Here is a 23,275-nt window from a genome sequence, read left to right as displayed (position 1 = left end):
CTGGGCTTCCCAAGCACAAGAGACTCTCCAGTGTCTGCAAGGAGAGGCCAACATAGCATCCTTGGGGCCCACACTCAGCAATGCCGAGACTGGAAACTTCCAGGCTCCCTGACCGTGCAGATCTGAGCGGAGACCGCCGTGAACATCCAACTGGGTAGGTCACAAAATACAGTGAGAGTATGAGATGGGGAGTCCCTGGCTCCCAGCCCAAGCTCAGGGAGGCCTGGGCAGCCTGTGCATGCCCCCATGTGAGGCTGGCCTGGACAGTCGCCCCTCCTGCATTATGTGGACAAATCCGAACTGGCAGGGCGAATGTGTGCCAATTCAGGGGCAGCGTCATGTGGCCACAGTGTTTTTCATCACATATGAAACACCCTAAAATTGGATTTACCATCTCATGGAACCATGGCCTTTTCCCTCAAGTCTTAAGTAGATCTTATTAAGGGAAAAAAAAGGGTTTCTTTATGGGGGGGAGGAGGAGGTAGGGAAAAGGAAGGAGGAAAAGAGAGGGGTGTTAACATTGGGAAGCCATGTAACAAGGCAGGCTCTTTCCACAGCAATGGTTGTTCTGGTTTCCCTATTTTAGATGGGGGGAAGGGATAACTGAAGAGCTATTTGCAATCTAACTTCAAAGGCTTTAGTCGGCTGGGAAGCTAAGTCATGCATAAAAGGATGGTAGAGTGGCAAGAAAATACCCCCTACAGATAAATTAGTCAGGGAATGTTCTCTGCTTCTCCCAAAGACTTTCATACAGCCAGACTGACTTTACCCAGGTAAAGCCCTTTTCAGACACCAGGTTCAGTGATGCAGAGTTCTGGGAACTAACCAGCCAAATCCAACAGGGGAACTTGAACAGTCTCTCTGAAAAACAGAAAGGCAGTGGCATGCGTGCAATGGCCTCCTCTGTCATTTTCTGCCACCTCAGCTATTATTTTATTCTAAGGTCTGTCCACACAAAAAAAATGCAGAGCTCGAGGCAGCATCTGCTCCTCTAAAGATGCAAAGAAAAGCAATGAATTCAGAAGAAATCCCACTGTACACAGAGAACTCATTTCCCAAATGATTCTGTAATGCTGTCTTGCTCTTCACACTGGTGTGCAGAAATGCACCCACATTTCTAAAGAAGGTACTTTGCAATCGAAAATAAAGGGAACTGGCAACATTAGATCAGAGTCCACCTATAAGTAAAAAAAAAACACCACCCTGCAATAACTGCATGTGCAGAGTACACAGATCCCTCACAGTTCAGTGCCAGGCAGGAGCTCACATGCCAGCCCCTGACCTCACCCTCATACTTAAACCTTGGGTCAAATGGAGCCATGAATTCAGATCTTGCTACCAAGAGGGTGATAAGAAAGGAGATAAGCATGGAAAACAGTCTAGCTTCCCAGCTGATAGCAGCCAGTTGAAGAATAGGTTGTACACATGCTGTATTTAAACAGTTCTAATCAGCACAACTAGGCCAGTTTGATACTCTTCCCCTTTTACATAGTACTACTGTACCCTTGAGTATCTGAAATCACGTGGCTATCACAGTTATGGCAGCATTTTCAGTGTCCTGTTCAGGCTCAGGAGACACAAACCCTCCCCGACTGTGGCCAGGCTGTGAGTCCCTCGCAGCAGTGGCCACAAATGATGAGTGGCACCCTAATGAGCTTAGCAGCTCCTCATTTTCTGAGCATTACAACACAAACCTAACAAGTCCTTCCCAGCAAAGCCGTAGATGCATTAAAACCCAGCAAGGCCATGGGAGATGCTTCACTCTCAGGAGCCTATTCCCAGCAGCTGAGTAGATGTTCTTCCTCAAAAGTAAGGGTGAGGCCAGCAAGAAACAGTTCCCCTTTGGTAACATTTCTCTTCTCTCTTGAGGCATCTTGAATTTTTCACTGCTTTATTTCCTGCTTAGATTTTCCTTCTCTTGCTGTGCTCAGATTTAACTAAGTGCACGCAGTTAGAGAGGACAGCATCAGGCACAACAACTGAGGAATGTAACATATTAATTAAAACAATATAAACCTTTTTTCTAATACAAAGAGCAAGAAATACCTCCAAACTGTCCTTTTTCAAAACCTGCCTAATGAGGGAAATGCAACTTTTCCCCCCCTACCACTCCCTTTCGGAGATAGAAACATAACCCTTGTGGCTGTCAACTGCTGACTGATCCTTTAACAAAAATAATCCCTGCACAGGACATAACATTTCTCACGGCCTTCAAGAAGATACCAAACTTTTACTATCAAACTATCCCCACTATATGCAAAATAAATTGTATAACCACAAGTGTTCTAAAGCACCAGAGCAGAAATACCCCCCAGCTGGGCTGCATTCCCACTGCCATTTGTGCAGGCATAAAATATGCAAAGAAGAGAAGAGAGGTAAAGTGTGCTGATTTCCCCACCTGCCCCCTAATTAGCAAGCAGGAGGTTTAAACAAACACACGGAAACACTTTTCACCTAGAACAAAATTCAGCTGTGCATCTCACTGTCACAGGATACTGCACAGGCTCAGGGGTGCAGATGGGTTGAAAAATGGATTAGATGTTTGTGGTAGACAGGTCCAGCAGCAGCTACTGAGCTGAGCATTGCTAATCTGCTGGTCAGGAGGGACCCCAGGGGAGCTGCTGAGGGCCTGCTGCATGGCAGCCACTGCAGACCCAAAGGAAATAACTCCCAACAAAACAGCCAAGAAAAGGTAAAAATGTGCCTTTTCCTTGCTTACTCATGAGTTAGTCTGAAGTCTCTCCTGCTCTCTCTTGCAGCAGAGCTGTAATCAAGCTCTCCCACGGGTGACTGCTCAAGTGGAGGGGCAGCGTGTCCACGGCAGAGCCTTTCAGCAGCAGCCAGCACCAGGTGGTCCATGTTCTGCTCCTCAGACCCACCACTCCGACCCTCAGGCTCTTTTAGGCCTCCCCATGTTGATGACTCTTACTTTACTCACTTCTTTACTACCTGCTTTAAAGAGCTCTGTGAAAATGCTCGAGGATGAGTGAAGCCCTGCAGAAGCTCACAGCAGTACAGCATCACCACAGCCCACCCTTGAGCAGACACAGCTAAACCCCTCTCCATCACACAGCTCTTTATTGTATTTTTAAAGCAGCATTCCTATTAGACTGGTTCATTACTTTGAAGTCTTAAAAAGGCAGGTTACTTACTTAAAGAGTTATGTGAAACAGTTGTGAGAAAGGCACAAAACCAGGTGAACACAGCTCTGTGCTCATGCATTCCATGCCCTGTTCACTGATCCAGGTGCCCAGCTGGAAGGCATGGGCATCTTTTTATTTTTTAAGCAGTTCTGCAGGAACAGCTGCTGTGGTGGTTTGCAGCTCATCATTTATTACTTAGCACCATTTGGCCTCAGCACCTTTTGAAGCACCAGAGCTGCACAGTGGTCCTTATATCACAGACCACCATCAATACATCTCACTGGACATGATACTAAGGTTGTGCTTCACTAGAACAATTACACTGTGCAATGTTCTTGATACCAGAGCTCAGTTAAAATAGTAAAAATACTGCATGAACTGCCACTTCTCTGACTGCAGCATGTGTGCCCCAGCAATGACCCAAGACAAAGCCATGCAACAAGACTTCCTCAAGCTGAAGCCTGAGCATCCAACCCAGCAGGGTTCACAGCTCCCTTGCAGCCAGGCCAGGTGCCCCCAGCATGATGCCAGCTCCCAGGGAATTTAAAAGCAACCCCAGCATCAGGACAACACCCTCCATCAGGGCTCTGCTAGGGCCAGGCCGCCCCTTGCCACCAAACCCTCACCACCTGCATGCCTCTCACTGACCTGGAACACACCTCAGCTTTGCAAACCTATCTGCTGTTACCACTTTTCTGAGGTAATTTGGGAGATACCTGACACTATATTAACAAGCAAATAAATTTGTTGAGATTCCCTTGTCAAAATTCATCCTTTCACACACATCTCCATGGCACACATTCCACTGGTAGATTGCCCTTTACGTCTTACTGCAATTTGAATAATTTCATGCAGTATGAAGGATTTTCATATTTTCCAAGTATTTCTTTCTCCTGACAATAGCAAAATGCTTGTAGCACCATGATAACAGTTGCTCACATTTATCTGCATCCTTCAAAGACAATATTTCAATTATCTGCACTGGAAACTCTGAGCCACATCTGCCGACCAAAATGCCACATTTGGCAACTGCTTAGCAACAAGGACTGGATTGGGAAACAGCCCCCAGAGCCACGTGCCAACATCACACCAGCTCCTGCTTCCACCAAACAGCACTGCCATCACCTCTATTAGGTATATTTTGTTCTGCCTGGGATACACAAGACACCAGAAATAACAAGCTCCTTTGGGAAAAGGGAAACCTGGAAAAAAGCCACCTACTTCAGCAATCCCTCCCCAGGCTCCACTGGGAATGTCTTCCTGGTGTGGGCAACACATGTTGATGCTGCACCACGGGAGGAGGACATGCCGCTTGGACACAAGCACAAAACTGTATCTGCTCACCGCCAAACACAGCTCTTTTGGAAAAAATCTGGATGTAAGAGAGCAACTCCAACTTCACACCACCCACAAAAGCAGCAGACATCAGATTCCTCGATCAGGACAGCAAAAGGCCCAGGAAAAACAAACACCATCTGTCCTTGATGTCACCCAACCTGCACCATCAGCCCTCTTCTTCCTAAGGCTCCGTGCCACCACACCCAGCGGCACAGGGACTCTGGGAAGTGGTGAGCCTGAGGACATCCCACCTTGAATGCTTGAAGCTGCAGGCAAGGAGGAAAGACAGGAAAGACTGGACCCTAGCGAGACCATCTTTGTTTCTGCTCTTCTTCCCCTCCTCACCATTCTCAGAGCCTTTTCCCTAACTATCTCCCTGACTTACTGCCTGATACAGAGAGAGAGATTGGGCAAAACGCAGGTGAGCTGGTCAAAGGTGTGTGATAATTGCACTTAGCACACTGCTATCAACTCCACATAAATACACAGTCCAAACACAGCATTCAGAGCAGTCAGCAATTCCAAACACCAACAGGAAGTGCCAAAGTTGAGGCAAAACTGGAAGTTGAGCTCCAGCTGTCTGACCCTTTTGCAGGCAAGCCTCCCAAGCACAGGCACTGCTGCCAGCTCCGTGCCTGGGCGGTTTTGGTTCCGGCACAGGCTGTGCCGCGCAGGCTCGCGGTGCCCTCCGTGCACAGAGCCATTGCTGGAGCCCAAGCCACCAACAACTTCCTCTACTCAAACTGCTTCTAGAGCAACACTCTTGCAGCAGCCAGAGGAGCAAACCTATTCCACCTATTCCAGCCTGGAGAGAAATGAGAAACTCCAATTTGCTGCCTTGCTATTTCCACCTCATGAGTCCTGTCTGCACTGCTGGAGATGTGTGAATGCAGACACTGACTTTATTTCAGCACTATGCAAAAAAAACTCCAACATTTTAAACTTCTTTTTTTTTTCCTTTACCATTTTCTTTCTTCTTTGTTTTTTAAAATATTTTGCTTTTAGGAGCACAAAATTTGAGCAATCTTTTTGTCATGATGAATGAGCATTTCCAAAAGCAAGCACTGCACTTTCATAATAAATCCTGAGACAGCAGTAACAAGTCTGGGTCAAAGGAGCCCTTGTGGGCAGGTACATGATACACAGAGTTAACAATCTCACAAGTTTCATTTTGAGTTCTGCCCTGTCTTCACTAGGTACAAACAAGTACCCCAAACTGAAAATTAAAATTAACAGAAGGGGGGTGGCAAAGTCACGGGCCTCAAAATTAATGCAACATGGAAAAAACATTCAACTGATGAACTGTATCTATTTAGAGGACTCCAGGAAAGGCACCAGCCAGCAGAAATTTGAATAAGAGCTCGTCTGCTCAGTGCTCTGTGTCAGACACAGACACATATAGAACACAGCCGCTGCTCCGGCATCTTCATAACCAGACCCAGAAATTAGTGCTGTTCTGGCGGCTGCCAGCACAATATGTTAACAGCAATTATTTTCTCAATATTTCTACTGATTACCTAACACACTGGCACGTTTTCTCAGTGTCACTGCATGTTGCAACACACGCCGCCATCCAGTAACTTGTCTGCATTCCCTTGGTCACTTTTCACAGCCATCAGATGCGAAACGCAACTGGAATGATAATGGGTTGGAGAAACTGTGAGGAAAATGTGTCACTTCAGTGTGAGGCTTCACAGCCTGCATTTATGACATCTGAACATTCAATATCGTCACTGCTAAATCCTCAGTGTTGTAAAGAATAGGAAGAACTCTGCAAGCAGCAAAAGGAAGATGCCAAAGGCTGTCTAACTGTGGATGGTCTGCAGAGCTCAGATTTGCAGATGTTATTCCACCATAAGTTATGTGCTACGGTTAAACGCTGTAATTTGGATCTAACTTCACAGTGTGGGAGCATCTGCAGATTACACAAACACAAAATAAGCAATGCTCTACCTATTAACAAGCAGTTCAATATACACAGCCAGTCCACCAGGAACTGAAAATTTACAGAAAGTCACTGGTGGAGAAACAGAACAAACTGAGCTAGTGGTGAGAGTATTGTCAGCAACAGTGATTTATAAAAAGGAATGGCAATGTCAATTCTATCAGGTATGCAAAATGCAAAAGCCTCAAAGCCTTGGCCTGGTGTGAGAGCAAAAGAACCACTCAGCCTCCCAACCACAGCCTGCTTTCTATTTTTCAGTTACACTCCAGAGCATTTCACCATTTCCAGCTCTGTTATCAACCAGAGACATGTTCTCTCACTCTACTGGAGTTGTTTGGTATCCAAAAAAACCAAACCACAAACAGTCAAATATTTTTCCATTCAGGTTTCCTTCCCCCCACAAGCATACACATATGAGGGGTGTATCATCAGGAACGCCAGGTGAATCCTATGCAATCCTGCTCTAAAAATGTGACTGTAAAAACCAACACTGGGCTTGTTACCTCTTGCTGCTTCCTATTGAACATTTGTCTGGTCAAGCCCTCTGCTCTGCTAACCACTCTGCAAGCACTCCAAGAATCAAATGAGAGCCAAATACAAAAAGTGAAATACAACTTAGCAAAAACGAACAGACTCCTCTGCTTCATATAAATTTTTGTAGGAGCAGCAGGTTGTCATGTGGTAAATGAATCAGTGTACAAGGAAGCAGTCCCTGCCTGTGGTCTTCCAGCATCAGTTCTGAAAAAAAAAAAAGGTAAGATAACAACCTGCACCTCCACTGCTCTGGGAGCCTGGACATCCTTGCCTTGGTCAGGTTATTTAGGAACTGATCCTCAGCATCCCTGGGAGGATGCAGGGCTGCAGTCCTGCCCCAGCCTGCTCCCTCCTCAGGACTCAGAGGCTGAACAGATCCCTGAGCTCTCAAAGGGTCCAGTGTAGAGTCACATTTAAATCACCTTTTGAGGGATTTGTGTGCTGCCTCTCTTTTCTGAACAAGCTTAAAGTCCACAAGATCCCCTGAAGTCCCTGTGGCTTCTCGCTGCTGCTGTGCATGGGTCAGGAAGGGCAGAACTGAACCCACAGCTTAAGCAGTTCACTCTCATTTTAATTTCACAGGTTTAGCATGGCTGGTGTAATTCACATGTAAAACCACAGCAGCCATCCAAATCTCTGCTGCCTGGGCATTGGCTGGCTGCATTTCTGGAAATTCATGGTCATAACATGATACCTATTTTTTGAGTTTCCATTAGGAACCGGTTCTGTCAGGCATGATCACATTTGCAAGAGCTCAGGAGGCAGGAAAATTTGAAAAAGTGTTTATGAGACTGGGCATAAATCACAGCTCTTAGGTTTTTCTCTCTTCTTCAATTAAAAGACTACATTCAGAGCAACCATTTCCCCCATTTACTCTCCCCATCTCCCTCCAGAAATGATGAATCCCACTCCAGCTGTAAACTGGATCCCAGGTGTATCCATATACATTATATATACATAACAGCTACTTATGGGCACAGGGACTCATGCACAGTTACTGTGGAAACGAAGGTATCAAATTTCCTGGCTCTTAAGGATCTACTTTCTCAACCTTATGTGCATTTACCTTGAATAAATCACTTCTGAGCTCTTCAGCCCAGAAACATCCCTCAGTAGAGTGAGATTGGGTTCATCTTTAGGAGGCTCCATGTAACTCATCACCAGTGTCCCAGGGGCCGCCTCCAACCCACACAGTCCATGGGTGGGAGCAGGGTACAGGAGAAGAACATCCTCCTGCATGCACAGATGGACTTGCTCAGCTCAGCTCCAAGGGACATCAACTGCCCCTGGGGCAACCACTGCAGGTACTGCTAGCACCAAAACCTTCAACAGCTCCTCTCATTGCCTGGACAACACCTGGGCTCTGCTTTGTCTCACAAGAGTTTGAACATCTAAAGGCTGAATTTGACTCTGCAGGAGTCATTTACCAGTTACTGAAACAATGCCCAGTCTGGATGGGGATGCAGCAGCATGGAGCCACACAAGACACGAGGCAGTGTCTTGAGGGGAATGTCATCACATCCTGCTAAGGCTCCAGAGGGGCAATATGACACTTCAACAAAAATTTCTTCCAGTTCTGGCTGCGACCACACAAGAACCCAAAGATGCTTCAACACGAAGGGCAAATTCAGCCCAGATGTAACCTCAGGGACTTCAGCAGAGCTTGTTGCAGGGCTGAGCCTGACCCACCTCGTCTGTGTGTAAGCACAGCTGGGAAATTCTCCCTGGGTAGCTGCAAGAGCACCCACTGCATCCACACAGCTTGTCCCAGGGATGCTGATGCTGTCCTGCAAGAGGCATCTCAGCAACCAGCATGGCATTAAAAGCACGCACAACAGCCGGGTGAGACAGCTGGTGACAGCAGTGGCTTTCAGGGTCTCTAGGGCTGCTGGGCACTGTGTAACTTCCAGTCCACTCCCCAAACCATTTGCTAAAATTCCCAGCAAGCAGCAGAACTGCGCTCGCCTCATTCATGCTTCAGGATCTTTATGATGATCTTTGGTGTTTTTAAGGCACCCCTCCCATCTCAAGAAGTCAGTGCTTAGCCAAACTACCAGGAGAACAGGAGATTGCTGATCCCTCAATTAAAAAGTGCTTTTGTACTTATAAATCCGGAAAAACACCATTGTCAACTATACAGTCTTCCTATTACACACTGGCTATGCATACAAACTGATACATTCATAAGCTGAAACATGAAAGGCATCATCAATATACAACGAAGTGACTCCTTGCAATCCTGTCACCCTCCCCAGCACAAAGGCAGGGCCTCTTCCCGTCACAAGCCAAGCCAAAACAAGACCTGGCTCAGATGGGATGTCAAAACGTCAAACTGTACATACTTAACCTTTGCACTTCCGAAACAGCAAAGATCCTGTGAAAAAAAAAATTATTACAATTCTTTCCTTTTTATCTTCTCAAGCACATAGGAAGGAAAGTTTGTACATTGCTCCCTCAAAAATTTCCTTCATATAACAATGCAGCTCAGCTTTTTTTCTTTCCTTTTTTCTTTGCCATCTCCTAGTTTCTTGAAAAAGCCCTCTCTGCCCTGCCTTCCTGTCTGGCAGGTTGTGCTGTTTGGAAAGGATCCTTTTCCTCCCCTTACCTCGTACTGCCCACATCCCACTGTTCCACCTCTCAGCCTGCTCCCTTGGCTAAGCTTAGCTGGACTTTCTCTGCAAACCTTAATCACTGCTCCAAGATTAGCAAGGTTAGGTGTTGCAGACAGATGCCGAGCCCTTCCTCTCCCACACCCCAAATCCCCACCAAACTCTGGCTTAGGAGCATCATACCGGATCTTGAAATCAAACTCCAGGTTCTTGCATGATAAATCAGAGCATTTGCTGAGCTTGGCTGTACCTCCTTTACTTATAGCAAGTCTGGGTGGGTTAATCTGCCTGATGATTTGACAGCACTTCACCTATAGAACCGATGTTACTGTATCAGCAATCATTGACAAAAACCGTGCTTGTTTTGATGGGAAACAGGAGGTCCTTCAAAAGCACTGATCACCTCAGGAAAAACTTCCCTGTGGCTTTGCTGGCATCCTCATGAATCCTGAGATTTTCCCAGCTAGAGCACCTACCCAAAGAGAGCTGGCCTGGGGCTGCTCTGACCCTTGAAGAGACAAGTATTAAGTCAGTAAGTTCAAACTCTCTGCACTTTATTGCTTCCTTATGATATTTAATGAGCCTTCCCTATGCTAAGACATCACTCCTGCTCTGCTCACCAAGCCACACAGTCACTAGAAATATTCGTGTCTGCCTTCCCTCTGTTTTGCCGGAGGATTCTCTGAAGGACTGGAGTTGAATAGTGGTATCACAATAGGCTGAAGCCGGAGGTTCAGCTTTCCAGCCCTTACACAGACTCAATGCCCCTCTCTAACTCAGCTGGAAAGCTACAGCTCAAATTTCAGCCTAAGTTAAGTCACTGTTCAGCTCTGCTCCTTCAGCAAAAGAGAGGGAAGCCAGAAGAGCCTTTTTCTAAAGCAAAAAACTATGTGGGGAGAAGGGTGGGGAAAGGAACCAAAAACACATGGAGATCATTTTTATGCATCACAAGGAGCAATGAAAGGCGCAGGCAACTTTTCAAACATGTCAGAATAGCTTAGTGTGATTTGTAACCAAGAGGAAGTTTGAATAAACAGCTCCAACAACAAACATCAACTTTTTGGGGGGGAGGAGACGAATAAGGCAGCAATGACCTGCATGGAGACCCTGCTATCAACCTTCGGACTTCTGCAGAGGATTGAGGCACTTACATCATTCTGTATCATAGAACCATCGATGTGAACTTCTGATACCAGCATCTCATTAAGGAGAAACAAAGACTTAACATGGGCTTAAACGTCAGCACACTGCTGCCCTGTATCACATCCCAGCCAATCCCCCAACCCCAGCATCAGCTACGGAAGTGCCTGACCCCACAAACCATGCTGGCACCTACCCATCTTCCTAAACACACTCATAATTGGCTGCAACCCACTTGCACGAGAGCAAGGACAGCAGACACAAACCCAGAAAGGCAAGGAGATGAGGGATGTCTTCCTCGCTGGCTTTTAGGCAAACTAAGAGTATCCTCTCTTAAGCCTGCCAGACCGGAGCTCAAGGAATCAAAACTCCATTCCTAATTAACACATCATCAGGCCCCACCAGCCAGGGACTTGCCTCCCAAGAGGGGGGCCTGGGCCAGCCGGGATGATGAATGAGATACTCAAGCAGCTGAATTGTTTCAAAAGCTAAACTGGCAACTGCAAGGACAAGCAGGTTTGGAAAGGCATGCAGAAAAAACAAAATATCCAGCACAGTCACATTGTTTTCACTATTTAGCACCCAGACCTGCACTGCTGTTACTGCTGCAGAGCTTTCCCTCCAGTGAAGCACCAGGCAAAGCCCATGGCTATGGGAGCAGCTCCTCCTCTCCCAAAATGCAGCCACTTCTCTGGTGAAAACCTCACAGCTGCAAACCACTGGAGAGAAATCCATACTGCCAGCTTAACCCCAGTAAACTTTAATGAGTAAATTAAATTGATCTACCACACGCGGGACATTTATACAAGACCAGCCCTCTTAACTGCAGCATTCTTGCACACCAGGGACAGCAGTTTCACCTGCTAGCATGACCATTCTAAACATTGAGGAGAAAGGTCTGGCATTTGCAAAGATCTGTATTTTGACTGTTCCTTGACACAGTACAATAGGACCAACAAGTCCACTGCAGTGATATTCACATTTGTTGCAACAGACCTCCCAAACAGACATGCCATGCAACATAATTCTTGTCTGCTGGCACCACTCCACACTGTTCAGCTCTCTCTCCCCCTTCAGCCACAAATGCCCCGGCAGAGGCAACAAGCTCCGCTCTATTATTGGAAGACTCAGTGGAGCACATCCCCCACAAGTCAACTGCCTCCCCCTTTCAAATACTCCCTCCCTCCCCAGCAAAGTGAGTATTAAAACCCAGCAACTGTCTCCTGTTGGAACCAGACGGCAGGAATAGCTGGAGAGCTTTCAAACACCCCATACACTCAATACTTCAGTGCAACATGAAAGCCCCGTTAAGCAAAGTGTGTGCTTGCATACACACCCCTGCTCAGGGACCACAGCAATGGCAGAAAGTGCTCCATTAACTCCTCTAGTGGCTTAAGTGCTTGTCAACACTCAGGACGTTCACACAGCCAAAATACTGGCCAAACTTTGGTGGCTTCTGCAGTCCTTGAGCTCTCCTGAAGCTATAAATTGCAGCAGGCTGATATTATAAATAAGGAAAGCTGGAGACAGCAAATTGATTAAGACCATTACTTTGTGTCACATCTAACTCATATCCAGCTGGCTTGAGTAAAAGGAAAAGCCACTAGAAACCCCAAGCTCTGACGACACAAAGACAAGTGCAATTCCCCACCTTGTCCAGCTCTGGGGACACGTGCAAAGCTTCATAACTCAGTTCCAGCTCACTTACCTCGTCCATTTTTTCTGATGTTGGAGTCTGATCACCAGGCACCATTTCTTTAGCCTCCAAGGTCTCAGTTTTGGAGGTCCTGCTCAGCTGATCAATGGGAGTCATGCTGGCCTCCGATGTTCCCCGGGAATTCTGACTCAGAGAAGCTGTCCCAGGGACGGGCTCATCATCATCAGAGTCAGGTAACGGTGTGGGGCTGATGTCCTCCAAGCCTGTGCTGGAAGGGCGCGAGGAAGGCGTCTGACCCCTGAAACCGGGCTGAGAGTTCGAACCATATGTTGGGATGGGGGAGAGCTGGGAAGAAGAGGAGGAAATAGGGCTACCTTCCATTCGGACCTCATTATCCGAGTCATGCTCATTAAGAAAGGGTAACTTTGTTCTCTGCTCTTTTAAGAGCATCTCAATCCTTGAGTCTAAACTGTTATGTTGCATTTCAGACTCCATGGTGGGGGTGCCAGGGGTCTCACTCCTCTCTGGAGTCTGAGAGAAGGATGCTGTGCTCGGTTCAGGAACAGAGTTCGAGTCGGGCAAGGGAGGAGGCTCCTCCGGCTTCTCTTTCACTGGGACAAAATCGATGCTTGGGGCAGCACTGCTTTCCACAACCATCTCGGTGGGAGGTGGAGCAGGTCTCCGGTACTCTGTCTCCCTGGAAGTTTGGGGAAACGACTGCTCATCAGATTGGGGAAATACAGCTGGTGCTTGATAGGGAGAGAAGGCAGATTTATAGCTCGAAGAACTAGAGTGGCTCAGGGGAGGAGTGTGAGAGAACTGAACTGGCTCCTGCTGATGGGATTTGAATGTACTAAACTGATGCTCCGTGCCTCGGAACACCCCCGCCGAGTTGTGCACGTAGTGGTGTCCCGGGCGACGGTTGTACGCATCCGTAAATTTCGTCTCGTGCCTCCGGGGTTTGTACCCACTGTCCTGCCCAAAATGGTACACAGGCGTTGTCTGACGGCTGGAATAGGTGGAATCCTGGGAGAACGGCGTCCCCAAGCGTGGGGTGTGGGGTGTTCCTTGGGACTGCGGGGTGAATTGGCTGTAGGAGTTTGGGGTGTCTTGCCGACAGCTGGAATAGGCTGTGTCATGGGAAAAGGGCGTGCTGCTGTTTGGGGTAACAGAGGATCCCGCGGAAGAAAGGGAACTGTCCTTCATGCGCTTCAGGGAATCCGTCAACTGTAATGACAGAAGAGAGAAAAGCACCTAAACACACACTTTTATAAAGATATTTGTCTAATCTGTTTGGTTTTCAGAGGAGTTGAGTACCCAAGAGTTCGTGCTGATTTCCATGGCAAAAAAATAAATAGGTTACAGCATCCCTGAAAACATAAACCATTATCCATTATTAACAGTCCCCTTTGATTTAAAAGAAAAAGTCAGGCAAAGAGGAACTTGTCGGCAAGAGGAGGAAGAAGAAAGCAGATACAAGTTTTCTTTCTAAGCTACCCCCCAAGAGCATCAGGTGAACAGGAGACTTGCACACCACTTTTAGCTGAAACAGTTCCAGTTTCTAGCAACTATGTAATGCTTGTCTAAACTGCAAACAGGGAGGAAAATAAGAAAAGCCTTGAGATGTGAAATTGTCAATTTTTCTTTTTTGTGAACAAATCAAAACATACAAATGAGTGAACTGCCAGCCTGCAGCCAAACTCATGCAGCAGAGGTGACCCAACACCCTCCCTACCACTCATCTGTAACAAGGGAGAAGGCTACACAAATAAAAAGTACAAAAAGTTCTCAACCACCAGAAAGACCATTTTAAAGCTTTTCACAAAGACAAATGCTCAGAGAGCTACTGATTGTGGCTTTTGAAACTGAAACCCTGCAAAACTACAGAATAGCCAAGTAATTGCTCTGCAACTCACTTCACAGGCACGTTCAGGGGGTTTCTAGGAGCAGCCCTGCTCCAGTTATGACTTTGCTGAGTCATAACAGTGCCATACTAATCATCAGCTCCAGAATCAATTTTCCATAATGCAAAGCAGGAGCTCAGTGAGAATCCTCCTAGTAGCAACAGAGGATGGACTGAGCTCCAGCTCCTCAAGAGCACACCAGGATAGTCAACTGGTGAGACCACAGACTGGCTGCTCCTCTCTCAAGCACAGGTAGACAGAGACCTGTAAAATTACCTACTTGGAACACACCAGCACCATCAAACTCAAGCTGAACTCTCACCTACCTGCTGTGTTCACACATCTTACCCACTCAGTAGCATGGACTTGCTCTCAGTTTGACCCCCTGGACACCATGACCACAGAGGCATCAGTAAAGTTTCTTCCTCAACTGTTCTAAAACCCACAGAAAGGAGCAGGAAGCATGTGGCTGGTTCTTAACAACATCCACACCTCTGCACCTTTAGTGTAGATGTGCTGTGGACTGTTTTTCAGTGGGGTTTGTGTATGGCCTGGCAGCAGGGATTGCAGAACTGTAAGGTCTTTGCTGCTCTGCATGAGGGGAGGAGCAAATGCCAGGAGTAGTTTACTAAACTACAACAGCAAACAAGTTTGTTGGCAGATTGTAGTGTCAAAACCATGATGCAAACAGTTAAAAGTTACTCATAAGGCAATAATTCTGGTGGTAATTGGGAAAAAATTCAATTCAGGACAATAAATAACACATATGAACACAACATCTAGAGAAAGAATCTTAAGGATAATTACAGCAGGGACTGCTTTGGGCGATACCATCAATTAAGTGTTTTGCTGTTAACCCTGAAAAAAGACTAAGAACAAATCTGCCCATTTTTATTTGAGATGTGGAAGCAGCAGAAATGAGCAGTCAGGGTCTACTCATAGCAGGGCTCCCAGCAAAATCATTACTTGCCTCCCTTCTGCCTTTAAAAGCACCTTGCTGGGAGGTCAGGAAGAACCAACCTCTTTATGATTTTGTTAAAAGGATACTGGGGTTTTGCCTTGGTGCTGTTGGGGTGCTTTGTGGGAGGAGATATTTACTTTTTTTCAGATCAATGGGATTTTCATGTTCAATGTACAGCTATTACCTGTCCTGAGAACACCTGATCAGAGAATTAATGAAATCATGGCATTTTAAGAAGTTGTAGGAGTACAGAGAAGCAGAGAGGAGGGAAAAAAAAAAATCTCTGCCAAATCTCTTTCAAATTTGATGTCTTAAAATGAGTTCTTAAGTCACAATGAGGAGCCAAAGTACATTTAGACAAGCCAAAGAGGCTGATGACTTCACACAAACAGGCTTCCCTTCCCCCGGCCCTCTCATCCCAGTGGGATTCACAGGGAAGCAGGTGACTGTGCAAAGCCACATAGAGAATTGTGTCCTAAATATCGAGGGACCCCTGGAAGCCCGCAGGAATTCTGTCCAGTGCTTTTATGAAAAGCTGATTCCAGCAACTAATTAAGATTCTGGAAAATTGATGCCACTATTGAAGCTCAGACACCTTCCACCTCTTAGCCTTTAAGCAAGGCTGAAGTCCGTGCGCGCTGAGGATTACACACCGCAGACGCCAGGCCAAATGTACCACTGTAAATCATTCCCCTGACTTCAAGGGAATAATCTCAACTCAGGGACAGATCTGATCCAGTCCTAACTGCAGGAATTTCTAATGTTAATAGGGCACGTTCTGTCGGTTCTGGAGGCATTTTTCACTCAGAAAGACAAAAAGCACTTCCCGTGCAAAGCAGGCACAGATGAGCCACATGCTCTACATTCAGAAGTACATTTGCTATGACAATTATGAGCAAGTTCTATTTAAATGTGAATTAGTAACATCCACTGGAACTACAGCAAAACAAAGAAAAGAAGCTAAATTAAAAATGTTAAAATGCTTATGTTAATGTTTGGGATTTTCTAGAAAGTTATTCTTAAAAAAAAAGCCAAGCACACCTACCTGGAGAGCTTCGTTCCCAGTTGGGGACACGTCCTGTTCAGTGCCTACAGGGAGGGTCTGAGGAGTGTAAAGACCACTAACGAGCAGTTCATAGAATCTCATGCGGGTTTCACCTGCACAGACCACAATGCAAGAGTTGATTAAACTGAAATATCACAGTCTATGTAAAAATACACATTCTTGACACTCACATGACCCTGCTACCACTCCCGGCCCACTGCATCCACACAAGAGAGGAGCATTTATCACTTCTGAGCTCGCAGGGATCATTTTTAAATAATCTGCTGGACAAGTGAAGTCAGACACTCCCTTCTCCAGCCAAGACAAGGAGGTTTCTAAATCCTTTTTCCTCTCTCAGCCTCCTTGGCAGCTCTGCTCTCTACCATGCTTTCTGGAGCGCAGCCGTTTCCCTCCTCTCCAAAGTGCCAAGCAAATAGCTTGCAGATTTGAGAAGTGAAACTCTCACCCAAGGGAGAAGCCTCTGCCAACACCCAGAGCCACTTCAGAAAGCTCTCCCCACACACCTTGCTCATAGAAACTGCCTGTTACTAATGCAAACACAATATATGGGAACGCTGAGGACAAATCCTTGAATGCTGTCTTTCCAAAAAGACACCAATTAATCCTTTTCCCCCCCCTAGTTTAAGGGGAACTCAGTGGCATCCTTCAAAGAATAAAGGCAGAGAAGCAAACTGTCCCATATAGTGTTACTGAGCCTCAGCCTTTTCATTCCTAAAGTCTACAAAGACCCACTTTCTTACTATTGAATTTTTCATTGCTACAAAAACTTAATCCTACTTATTTTGCAGCCTGTAAGAAATCTGTCATCAGCTTCAAAGGCAACAGAATCAGACCCTGAAACTGTCTGAATTTTGCTCTGAAAGATAAAGAATACATAGAAAAATGGACAGACCCAGCACCTGAGCCCAGAAAATGAATTCAGGTAATATCTCCCCAAAACCAGGACTACTTTCATGAGAAAGCCCCGCAGGATCAAACCCCAAACTCCCTGTGAATCACCCTGCTCAATTCAAAAACAAAGCACCCCTCAGCACAATTTTGTCCTGAAAAAGACTTATTTATCTTGAACAAACGCTGCAGATGGAGTTATTTGGGTATCAAATCTCATTTCACAAAGTCCTGAGCCACATCCCCAACTATGTAAACTGTTTTAGTTTAACCGAAGTCATGACAAAATAGATCTCTTCACTGCAAGAGTTTGAAGATAAGCCTGAAATATTAACACACACCACCCACACATGACACTGCAATGCCACAGATATGGAAGTGTTAGGCTTATTTTCACTTGCTCTTAAAAAAATATAAAGTAATTGTTACAGTTTCATAGTCCTTCCTGGATCCCAAACAGAATGCAGGAAAAGTTACAATTTCAAAGAGGTTCATGAATGTGAAATGATTCCTAGCTATTGCCCTAAGACAGGTAATTACTAATTGTGTCCAGTCTGTAGATGGATAAACGGAGCCAGAAGAGTTTCTTTAAACAACCCTGTCTCAGATGAGGAGACTGGATTTATTAGTTTGAGATTCCCAGGCCTATGCTCGCGCCAGACAGATAAAAATGACACTTTCACTCCTAATATTTATTTTGCTACACTGTGAAAACAAAGTTTTTAACCAACCTTTCATTGCCTTGCAAAGCAGAATACTAGAAAGAAATGCTGAAAATGACACATACGTATTTTAAGTATGTCCTAACCTGCTAATGCTATTTTAGGATCACCATTTTTACTTGATTCTGACAGATTATAGCACACTGACAATCCTACTCTTTTAGAACGAAAGAGAAGCAACTGTGTGAAAAAAAATACATTGGGAGCATAAAGATGGCAAACAAAACAGCAATGCAATTTGAAACTGACTTCAGCATTTTCTCCCAGGAAACAGAAGCATAACCCCCCCCTCATTTCCCTGATGTGCTACAAACTTTCTGGAACAGCTGCCTGGTCAAGACTTGCAGCGTAGTTTATAAACAGAGGAGAACAAGGAGGAAGGTAGTATAATCAGCTTGTTTAAAATGATTGTCATTAAGACATCCATCACTTACAAAACAGCTTTAGGTTATATTATTAAATCTGCAAGTGGTTAATTTGTCCTTAAACGTGATTTTTACCTTCAAATTTCAAAACAAGGGAAGGAACCCGTCTGTAAAAATTATTGATACTAGAATTTCAAAGTATACACATGTAAGGCCAAGCCTAGCTCCCAACAGAAAATATTATACTACTACTGTGATTTTTCTTCTAACAGTGGTCAGTAATGTCAATAAACATCCTGTTCTACTCTATCACATGTGGCACACCAACTGCTGTGTTGGTTGTGCACTAAACTGTTGAAACCTTTTAACACAGAACAAAAACATCAGCATTTTTAAGAAAATGGTATTAGCAATGTCTTTTTCCCAATAAACAGTGCAGCAAGTCAGTTTTAAGCTAGAAATGCCGCCTTTGGAACGTAGAAATACAATCAGCAACTGATCCACACCTCCTCAGTTTTAGACATTTTCTAAAATTCGGGCAGATTTCAGCAAAGCCCTTTCACTAGCACGCTTGGAGGAGAGAGAACAGACCAAACGCAATGCCTTCACACTTCCAGAAACTTTGTTGGGCTTCTGAGGGCTCAGTGTGGGGCTGGGAGCTGGCTCCTCCAGGACAGGGAGCTGCTGTCACTTTAAGAGCCAGTCTCACACTTACACACTCGCACACACTGACAAGTGCTGCGTGTGCACTCTGCTGTGCCAGCCCCCGGTCCGCTCTAAGTATCAATGAAATGCCAGGCACGCAGAGGACAGCACCCAGCCCCGCTGCTGCCGCTGGAATCCACACATTTGGGTCCCAGGAACAACCAGGACTTGCCCAAAAATCCCAAGTTTGCGAAAGGCAGGTGCCACCGGGTCCAGCAGCCCTGGCAGGTGGGTGAGAGGGACCAGCCTGGGGCAAGGAAATGGGGGACACGGGAGGGCAGCGAGCAGGGACAGGGACGGGCAGGGGAGAGGCAGGGGACAGGCAGGATGGCAGCATTTTGCAAATTACAGGGCTGTCTCTTAGCAACAGACAACACATTTGGCTCCACGTGACTCGCCCAGGCCCCAGACACCAGACCCGCTGCCGGCTCCCTTCGTATTTTTAATCACCAGGTCCCTGCCCTCTGCAACAGCCTCTGTGGTGGGAGCGGGACAGGAAGGGGCTCTGCAAACCTCAAACGCGTGAGGCCCGAATGTGCCCCCTCACCTTTTGTATCCAGCTCCACGTGGATGATGTTGCCCATGACAGAGGTGTTGTGAAGGTGCTGCACAGCCTCCCGGGCACCCTTGACAGTGGCAAAGACGACTTTGGCAATGCCCAGGTGCTTCTTGTTCTTGGGGTTGTAGAGAATCTCCACCTCTTCCACTTCACCGTATTTCTTGCACATGTCGGCCAAAAAGTTTTCACGGATGTTGTCGTTCAGCTTGGCAAAGGTGACCTGCTTGGGAGGCACTGGCCCCACGTAAAATTCATCAATCTGGAAACGGGCACAAGGTGGGGAACAATAAAAATAATTGGCATTGTTAATGAGTGTGGGGGAGGGCCTAAGCATGGCACGGAAGGGAGGGGGTTAAAGCATCCTGCAAACTTCGGGGGGAAAAAAGCCTCTGAGGCTCTGGATGAACCTCAGAGCTGAGCAGAGGCTCTGCCGCTGCAGCCATTCATTGGAACCGGCTCCTTTCTGGGCTACAAAGATGCATTTTGAGCCGTACTGTCAGTGGAGAGTCCCCCCTCGCTGCCCCCCACCCGAGAAGCCCCAGCTCCAAAACCTTCAAGTGATCTCGTTAGACAGATGCATTGATTTCTTGTTATCCTCATAGAAGAGGATTATTGTTAAACAGTTTACTAAATAACAATGTTAATAGGAATATAACTATCATTTAAACGGTCCATTAAACTATTTGGAAGTCAGGCTTCACTCCCAGATAAACAAGCATAAAGAGCTAAAGCCAAAAGTCAGGGCAGTACCTTGAATTTGGGGACAGACAACTCCAACTCCTTAGTTTTGGTCCATATTCGCCCTATTCTGGGATCCCTGACACAATCCACAGGAGCGATTCCCGAGTTCTGGGAGAAGGAGGAGGAGGAAGAGGAGAGAAAACACAGAAACAGCAACAACAAGGCTTGAAATTTAAGACAAAAATAAAAGAAAAAGTAAACCCCAAGGAAACACGGGCTGTCTCAAGGGAAGGGGAAAGCGCGCACACACACACGTGTCAAATTGCAATACTGCTGGGAAATGCACAGAGATTGGAAACACAGAAAAAAGCCGCAGGTTTGGGCTTCTGACAGTTGAATACACAGTGTCAGGTGGCTGTAACTTTGGTGGCTGTGCGTGTCCCCCCAGACCCCCCTCCCACACACATGTGCTACGGCGGGGATTACCACGACCCGGAGGGACCCCCAGCCCCCAAAACGCCGGTAAGACGGAGGCTGGCAGGGGGAGACACGACACAATGGGGGAAACCCGGGAGCCCCCCACTCACAGGCATGCTGAAATGTTGCCCATCGTAACGGTAGAGTTTGTGCTGTCCTTTTTTCAGAGCCGGGTCAATAATCAACTTGTAACTTCTCCAATGGTGATTTCTTTTCTCGACAGAAGTGCTGGCTTGCGTGCTGTTCTCCATTCCGTTGATCCAACCTGAACGCGGGGCGGGGGGGGGTGGGGGGGGGGGGGCCGAGAGAGAAAGGGGGAAGGGGAAAAGAAAAAAAACCCACACGAAAAACCATAAAGTTAAAAAAAATATTCAACAAAGACCTCTTCGTTTCGGTGTGTTTTTTTTTTTTTTTTAACGAGCCGCTCGCTCTACACACCCAGGCAGGGAGGAAATCCACCGCGAAGCGAGCCCCAAAATGGGGGAATTGCCAACCGGGTCCCCCCCTCCACCCCAGCCAGACAAGAGGCAGAGAGGGAGGAGGAGGAGAGGAGGAGGAAAAAAAAAAAAAAAAGAAAAAGAGAAGAAGAAGAAAAAAAAGACCCAATCTCACTTGAACTCTGCTTTTTGCCATGATCTTCAGGGTGCTTGGCTTTTTCCCCCGCCTTGGTCTCTCGGAAAGACATCGCGCTGGGCGGCCGATCGTCTCCGGGCGGCGAAAGGCGAGCTCCCGTCTCACATGGGGCCGGTTACCGGCGCGGGCTGCCCGCCAGGCTCCTGCCTCCCGTTTTCGCGAGCCACCACATATTGTGTGTGCTCGCTGCTGGCGGCGGCCGGGATCCCACAATACACCGCTGCGAGCGCCGCGAACGCCTAACCGCGCTCCGCCGCCTGCACATTCACGGCGGCCGCGCCGCGCAGCCCCCGGCCCGCGGCCGCCCGCCGCCGCCCCGCCGCCGCCGAGTGCCGCCGCATGGGCCGCCGCCGGGACGCGCGGCTTTTTTTTCCCTCCCCGCCGCGGGGTTAACGGCATGCGGGGGGGCGAGTGGAATCTGCCCGCTGCATTTACCTTAGCGCAAACTGTTTCTAAACAAGATGGACCTATAGGTGGGACAAGTTGGGGTTTTTTTTGCCTTTTTTTTTTTTTTTTTTCTCTCTTAATCTTTTTTTAGGGGAAGACTTCGGCGAGCCAGGGCGACCGCGGGGGCGGGCGGAGCGCGGACCCGCCGCGCTGCTGCGGCGGAGAGTGCGGGGGGGGGGGGTGTAGGGGGGGTGGCAACACACGCAGAGGAGGGGGTGATGGAGGATGGGGGAGCAGTTTTGCTTATTAAAGGTCCGGAGCCGTCGTCAGCCAATCAGCGGGGAGGTTCCATTTTGTTTTCGGTATTAAAGGCGGGCGGGCGGGCGGCGCGGTGCCCCCGGCGCTCGGCGGGCGCGGGGCCGGGCGGAGCGCGGCGGGCGCATGGCGCGGCCGTCCCGGGGCGCGGGGCCGCGGCGGCCCCGGGAGCGGCCGCGCCATTGGCTGGGGCGGCGGCAGCGCGGCGGGCGCAGCCAATGGGAGCGCGGCTTCCATGGGGCTTGAGTTATTAGACGGCGGGGTAAAAGCACCGCGCGGCAGAAGCCAAGGAGAGGCCGCGGGACCCGCAGCCATTTTTCTGCAGTGGAGCGAAATGGCCAACTGGGCTTTTCCTTTGTTCCATAAAGGGGGATCCGCCATGTGAATCCACACCACGCGGGGTGGTGGGAGCCTCTAGCACGGTGCCAGACGACTCACTGAAGAAGGAAGATTTAAATATATATATATATATCAAGCCCTTAACAAAAAAAAAAAAAAAAAAAAAGTAATGCGGATTTTTTTTTTTTTCTCCCTTATGATTCGGGATCCATCTTTGTCTTGTGTAACTAGGTCATGGCACACCCTATGTCAGCAGTTAACAATTTCGAATGCCAACAAAAAAAGAGTAAATACATTCTTTTTATATTTTTTTCGTTGTTTTGGGGGTTTTTAAGCTTTAAGCAGCTCTGATGACTGAACAATAAATTTGAGAGACTTCTCTCCTGTATTAAACACTTGCTTACTGGCCATTTTTATTAACTCCTTTGGTGCTTAAAAGGTAATGTTTTAAATATAGGTATAGGAATAGTGAATTCTGGCAAAAAATAAGGCAATTTTACTATGATAAGCTTTTTTTCTTTCTTTCCTCTTACATTGTAAGTACCCAATCCATTCTGTCCTTGCTAAGTGTAGTTTTCATGTTAATGTTACTGAAGTGGTCCTTATTGCTAAGCCTTCATTTGCATGTCTTATGTTTTTGTCTGTTTAAACCAATTTATGCTTTTTGAAATATTTTACTTATAACGCAGTATATCTGGCTAAGATACGCTTAAAAGTTAGAACCAGTAAATGTTAACTAGGTGTTTTCACACTGACATGTGCAGCCTAAAACTATTGAGGAGAATATTTTTAGTGTCTGCGTGCTCTGTGGAAAAACACTGAACGTCCTTTTTATGTACAGAGTAAATCTGCCACAGGAAGGTAGATTTAAGCCTCGAGCAGGAGTCCTCGCCTGTGTACGGTCAGT

The 23,275-nt window shown here is 47.0% G+C and overlaps 1 protein-coding gene across 1 annotated transcript in view; it reads right to left on the bottom strand.

Annotated features, from left to right (window-relative positions):
- SETD1B (SET domain containing 1B, histone lysine methyltransferase) overlaps positions 1-21,799 on the bottom strand; it is a 44,067-nt gene extending 22,268 nt beyond the window's left edge. Inside the window, exons 1-6 of the mRNA XM_069031323.1 lie at positions 21,307-21,799; positions 20,805-20,959; positions 20,287-20,385; positions 19,525-19,795; positions 16,277-16,389; positions 12,418-13,593 (exon numbers count right to left, since the gene is read on the bottom strand). Of these exons, the coding sequence (XP_068887424.1) occupies positions 12,418-13,593; positions 16,277-16,389; positions 19,525-19,795; positions 20,287-20,385; positions 20,805-20,959; positions 21,307-21,379 (1,887 nt within the window). The 5' untranslated portion in view covers positions 21,380-21,799. The remainder of the gene's footprint in view (positions 1-12,417; positions 13,594-16,276; positions 16,390-19,524; positions 19,796-20,286; positions 20,386-20,804; positions 20,960-21,306) is intronic.
- Positions 21,800-23,275: the final 1,476 nt, after the last annotated feature.

The sequence above is a fragment of the Aphelocoma coerulescens genome, chromosome 15 (assembly GCF_041296385.1).
Source record: "Aphelocoma coerulescens isolate FSJ_1873_10779 chromosome 15, UR_Acoe_1.0, whole genome shotgun sequence".
NCBI lineage: Eukaryota > Metazoa > Chordata > Aves > Passeriformes > Corvidae > Aphelocoma > Aphelocoma coerulescens.
The sequence above is the reverse complement of the archived record's forward strand: the minus strand, read 5'-3'. Positions and strand labels throughout refer to the sequence as shown.